Source organism: Tamandua tetradactyla, chromosome 23 (assembly GCF_023851605.1).
Source record: "Tamandua tetradactyla isolate mTamTet1 chromosome 23, mTamTet1.pri, whole genome shotgun sequence".
Lineage (NCBI taxonomy): Eukaryota > Metazoa > Chordata > Mammalia > Pilosa > Myrmecophagidae > Tamandua > Tamandua tetradactyla.
This window is the reverse complement of record NC_135349.1, coordinates 45,825,674-45,831,796: the sequence shown is the minus strand read 5'-3', so window position 1 is coordinate 45,831,796 and position 6,123 is coordinate 45,825,674. Positions and strand designations below refer to the sequence as shown.

Below are 6,123 nucleotides of genomic sequence, written 5' to 3'. Positions count from 1 at the left end.
TGAGCATTTCCCTAAAACCGCAGAGAATACTCACAAGACTGTTAGCTAAAAGCACGGAACTGCATGCTTACTTCGAAACTGGGGTTTGTGTTTTATCTTCCGGTGCCTCCGAATCTTATTTCTTTAAAATACTCAGATTAAAAAAATAAAGTAAGAAGAAATCTTGTTTCAGATTGTAAAACAAGAAGAGACCCTCCTGATTTCCTCTCTTTCATTGTGCTTTCTGGATCTACTTTCAATTCACCCACATTCCAGTGGGAAAAAAAGGACGACTCATTGTAAACATTTGAGTAATAAAAGCAGGCCATAGCTTTAATAGGATCCAAAATGCAAATCAGAACTCTGTAAGTAAAATTCCAACATCCAGATGTACTCCCCCAAAAGATCCTGAGCCCACAGGGTCGGAGAAGTATTTTAACACCCTCCCACCGTGAGGTTCTCCTTTAAGGCAATAACCGATGCCAGTGGGAATGTCTGAAGCCACATTTATAAATAGTTCAGTACGCAACAGACGTGGTCTTGGTAGCGAGCAGGAAGCCAGCTGTCCCGGAGAAAATATCTTCACGGGCTCGGATGTGGTCAGCAAATTATCAGTCATGTGCTTAAAGTGGCTTAAATAAATGTGATAAGCGAATATTGTTAGGAAGACACAAACCGACATTTACATAGAAGGCCATCTCGTCTGGGCAGCCCAGAACAGCTTCTAAGACAAACAGCTAATTTTGGTTTGAAATCGGTGAAATTCTTTGAGGTACAAATAGGTATAATAAAGCCCTTTCTTTCAGCAACTGAATGTGTCAGTGTTTGCAAAAGACTTTTGCCAAAGTCCCCAACAAACAGCTGGCAGAACAAAAGGGCCTTTTCCATTCGTAAAAGATACGAGTGAGTCTGTACTTTGCACAATACAATAAATGAATGTCCAAACCAGGACACATACTCCAGGCATCTGATAGTTTTGTTACTGTCTTTTTTTAAGTTCCAGATATTTTATGTATTTTGCGGCCTCTGAAATGAGGCTCTTGTTTTGAGGATTTTGCATATGTGATTAATAACAGCTTGCATTTTCATTCTACCAGCTGCACGAAACTGCTAAATATGCATGACCTTGGATCTTGCCAAATGAAAGCGAAACACACGACCGGGGCTGGGCAAGCAGCAATTTTTCAAGACCATAAGTGAGGGTTTACATGACAACGTAAGCCCCATCAAGATGATATTATTTTTCCTGCACCTTCCAAAATGAAGCTCCATCATCAGGCAGGAAATGGGGGATGGCATTCACATATTCCTGGCAGGTTCAAAGCCCGCCTTCTAGGATCTCACAGCCACCCCAATCAATTAACAAAGCCTGTTTTGTTCAGGGAAGGAATGAGGCCAGCTTTCTTCTGTGCATTTTATTAAAACTTGAAAGCTAAGGCTGGCCGCCACTGATGGCTTCCAGTAGCCTGACACTCAAGTCTGATTCGTTAGCAAACCACCCAACATCCCAGATGTCATCTTGACAACATGAAATCCCGGGACACTGAGCAAGCCTGAAGTCTTTATCATGGGTCTCCTACGTTATGGAGCAAATAAAAGTTCTTTGTAGCAACGGCTGGAAACATGACAGGAGACCTTTCTTCACACCCTACGAACTGTTAATTTTTCACCAAGTGAGCCAAAGACTTTATTTTTTAAAAGCAGATAAAACCAACGCTCTATGTAGTATCCACATCCACTGCAAAAATAAGTACTGGAATTTTCAAAACATCAAATGAATAAGCTGAACCCATGAGTAGGACAATTTTTAACCAATATACAGATTTCGTTCAAGGTTTAGGCTTGATTTCTACATAATGTTATTCATATGTCCCTTATGCCAAGATGCTATCAAAATGGGGACTCTGGAAAGTGAGCCCATCAGTGTCTGGGTTTCAAAGATGACACAGCAGCCAACCCAGAACCCTGGCTTGCCGCTTGAGTCCTAGAAACCAAGCCTTCCGATGTTATACAACAAATTGCATTTCTGAAAAATAAAATCAGGCTTTAGAGTCCTTGGAAACAGGCCAGGTCCCTGAGCGTTCCAGCATCCCGGAGTCCAGACCAAGCTCAAACCCCCTTTCCCCTTGTCTTTCCAAACACAACCCCAGGAGCCCAAAAGGGGCTCTACTTTGGGGGTTCTATTACAGATGTTTTTAAGAACCACCCTCAATCCAATTAAAGCTGGTAGATAAAAAAAAGGGTTTCTTTTCTGTTGCTATTAAAATACAAGAAGTGAGAACAGGTTGGCAGAGGAGACAATGGTTATTGGTCACGTGGCTATGGAAAATAGTTCTACAAATCCATCCCTCCTTTCAAAATTATGTTCAAAGGTATTTAAGACCAAAGGAGGTGAGAAAAACTGTTAACACACAATTCCTGCACGAGCAAAGAGCTCTCCCGTACATGGTGCTGACGCTGTGATCTGTCGACCCAAAGGCAGACCCGCAGCAGGTCTGTTGTTCTAATATATATTTAAGACCTCATAGATATGTGTCTGGTAGGTAATAAAAGTTTTTTATTTGTACTTAAAAAAGAAGAATTAAAAAATTAAAGTGAATTTGTGTGCTAACGAAAAGGCTGCAATGGACAGAATCTGAGAGCCAAGCCCTTAAAAGTCAATAAGGCGAGATTTTCATCATCGGGGTGGGACGAGATGGAGAAGGTGGTAAGCACTAGAGGCTGGTCCAGCCTAACTCAGGCCAGAACAGTCCCCAAAATAAGGCAATTTGTGGCTTCTCCGTTTGAGAGCGCCACCAGAAGGGCCCACTGAGGCAGGAAAAGGAGCCAGCCCGTGGCAAACATCACCAGACAGGGCAACGACCACAGCTGGATGGCTCGGCTTGGGGTCACGGATGGTGGGTGGAAAACCCCTGAACCAATACTCAAAGGTGAAAGTCTCTGCACGTCCCGTGCTGGTCTCCAAGCAGCAATTTCTGGGGTTTGGAGGCTTGTTAATTTTGCGAGACACTTCCCCCAAGAAAAGACACGATGATGGGACCCTGGAGAGATGAGACCACCAAGGCAGAACCTCCGCCAGGGTGGGGCTGGGGGCGAGTCGGAAAGCCAAGTCCTACAAACGCTTATAGGTGCCCAGGAGAGCTTTGCAGTTTGGACAGTAGTGGTCCACGTCCTGCAGGGCGTCCACGCAGAAGGGGATGAAGCAGCAGCCCGCCACGCACCTGCGGAAGAGAAGAGCCACCCACGGGACACGTCAGAGACAACACTGCGTCCAGTGGTGGCCCCCAAATGACACGGTAAGTCCTGACCCCCGGCACCTGTGAAGGTGACCTTATTTGGAGAAAGGTTCTTCGCAGGTGTGATTAAGGTAAGGATCTTCCTGGACCGAGGGTGGGTCCTAAATCCAGCGACAAGTGTCCTTCTAAAAGGGAGCCAGAGGAGAGACACAGGGAGAAGAGGAGACAGCCACGTGAAAACAGAGGCAGGAACTGGAGTGACGAAGCCACAAGCCAAGAACAACTGGAGCCCCCGGAAGCTGCAAGGGGCCAGGAAGGACCCTGGAGCTTTCAGGGGGAGCCTGGCCCTGCTGATACCTGGATTTCGGACTTCTGGTTTCCAAACTGGGACCGAATCAGTTTCTGTTGTTTTCAGCCCCCCCCCAATAAGTAGTAATTAGTTACAGCAGCCCCAGCAAACAAAGACCTCCCAATGCCAAGGACGGCTTTTCATATCTCAAGTTCAGTTCAGGGATCTCTCAAAGTGTTAAATCAGGGGTGGGCCAATATTTCTGTAAAGGGCCTGATAGCAGATATTTTAGGCTTTGCAGGCAATGTGGTGTCTCACAAGTATTCAACTCTGCCCCTACAGGCTGGAAGCAGCCATAAGCTACTTCAACTCTGTAAACAAATGGGAGTGCCCGGGGGCCAAGGAGACCTAGCACAGGAACTGGGCTGGATTTGGCTCTGGGGCCACAGTTTGCTCCCCTGTCTCAAACTGCCAGGTTTCTTGGATTCTTACTGATCTTTTTCTCTGTCATATGGAAAAGCCATTTCTTACAGCAATGGTCAAGTTTTCCAAGTGACGCCTCTCTCAGCCTATGTAAACCACCGTTGGCAAACACAGGCCAGACCTTCACACAGCCTTACAACCGATGTCTGCCAAACACACAGCTAGAATCAACATTTCGGGGGAGGATACTGATTTACAGTAAGCAGAATCTGGAAACAGTCTGAGGAGGAAACTATATTGCGAAAGAAGTTTCCTCCGGTTACCTAAGTTTACCAGAAGCCCAAATAAGGGGCAGCCAATCCACCTGGGGAGAAGCCTCACCCCATCTCATGCAGGCAGGCACAGCTCTAGGCTCAGCCCCCCTCCAGGGTTCTGGTCCCCCTACAACATGGGTGACCCCTGAGAACATGCTGCTGAGTCAAAGAAGCCAGGCACTAAAGGATGTATGTTGTATGATGCCACTTACATGAAATACCCAGATTAGGCAAATTCATAGAGGCAGAACGTAGATTAGAGGTAACAAGGAGCTCAGGGGGAGGGGGAGGAAGGGGTACAGAGTTTCTGTTTGGGGTGATACAAAAGTTTTGCTTATGGATCAAGGTGATGGGAGCACAACATTGTAAATGTGATTCAAACCAAAGAACTGTGCACTTAAAATGGTTAAAATGGCAACTTTTGAGTTGCAGATCAGCTGCAATAAAAAGCTCATTAGAAAAAAAACACAAAACTTGAAGCAGGCATCATTATTATCTTCCATTTACAGATGGCAGCACAGAAAGGTGAAGTCTTATCTACAGTCACACAGCCAGGGAGAGGCAGGATGGAACCCACTGGACGACATTTAAAGAAGGAAAGGAGGGGACAGCTGCCTCAATTTCAAAAGCCACATCAGCAGAGATCAACACTCAATATGGTCTCCGTTCCACCTTTCCCTGATTTCTAGACAAAAACTAGTTTTAACAGCAATGCTCAAAGGCAATTCACTTATTTCGTGTTTTCTGTCCCAGGAACAAAAACCAAAACCAACAGGGCAGTCTGGAGGGCGGAGCAGGGAACTGGGGGCCAAGACACCTATGCTGGGTCTCTTTTCTCCCTTAGGTACAGCCTGACCTGGGCTCTCTGGGGGCATGGAGCCTCTCTTTAAAATCAAGAAGAGAAATACTGTTCCTTCTTGCTCTAACTCACAGGAGGATGATGGGAAAGAAGGGACCAGCTCTACAAAACCTGAGGGCTCCCAGCAGGAAACGGACAGACAACTTTCTTCAAGGAAGAAAATGAGAGGCTCTCGTGATGAGGAAGAAAAAGAGGCAACTTTTCATAAAAAGGAGTGAAGTTCTGGTATGTGCTACAATGTGGAAGAATCTGGAAGACATCACATGGAGTGAAATAAGCCAAGCACCAAAGGACAAATACCGTATGATCTCACTTTTATGGAATACCTAGAAAATGCAAATGTATAGAGACTGAAAGTAGATTAGAGGTGATCAAGGGCTGCAGAGGGGGGAATGCGTTTCGGTTTGGGGTGATAAAAAAGTTTTGGTAATGGGTGGCGGTGATGGGACCACAGCACTGCGACGAGTGAATGCCACTGAACTGTGCCCTTAAAAATGGTTTTTTAAAAAAATGACAAAAATAAAATTAAAATTAAAAAAGAAGCTACTTAGCCTGCTGGGTGAAAAAAAGAGTCTATTTCTTCAAGTTTCTCTCCCAGAACAGAAACTATTATCTCTTTAAATACAATACCCTTGATGTAGATATAAATATTTATTCAGTTTCCCTGCGCAGGCAATGAGGAAAACACTTGAAGTCATAAAAGGATAAGACATTTTGAAGGGATTACTATGAAGTATTTTAATGGACAGATTGTTTAAAGCTTCCCTCAGAGTCAAGCAAACACTTGATTATTCAGGTCCTGAAATTCTAGAAGGAAAAGAAATCCCTAAGGGCAGCGCCCAACATGCATGCAAGCGGCTGCATGCCTGTCCCCAGCGCTGCCCAGGGGGCGAATAGAAAAGCAGAAGAAAGGATGCAGGAGCAACTTCCAGATGCTGATAACCTCAAAAGCAGTGGTTCTAACCCGGGATGAGGGTGGGGACAGGGGCAGAGTGGAGTCATCCCGCCGGGAAGGGACCCGCC

General features: G+C 45.4%; 1 protein-coding gene across 2 annotated transcripts in view; it reads right to left on the bottom strand.

Moving 5' to 3' along the window:
• Positions 1–285: 285 nt before the first annotated feature.
• LITAF (lipopolysaccharide induced TNF factor) overlaps positions 286–6,123 on the bottom strand; it is a 29,798-nt gene continuing 23,960 nt past the window's right edge. Inside the window, exon 4 of one of the 2 annotated variants that reach the window (XM_077141795.1) lies at positions 286–3,200. In XM_077141795.1, the coding sequence (XP_076997910.1) occupies positions 3,092–3,200 (109 nt within the window). In that variant the 3' untranslated portion in view covers positions 286–3,091. The other variant, XM_077141796.1, reaches the window with a different exon arrangement.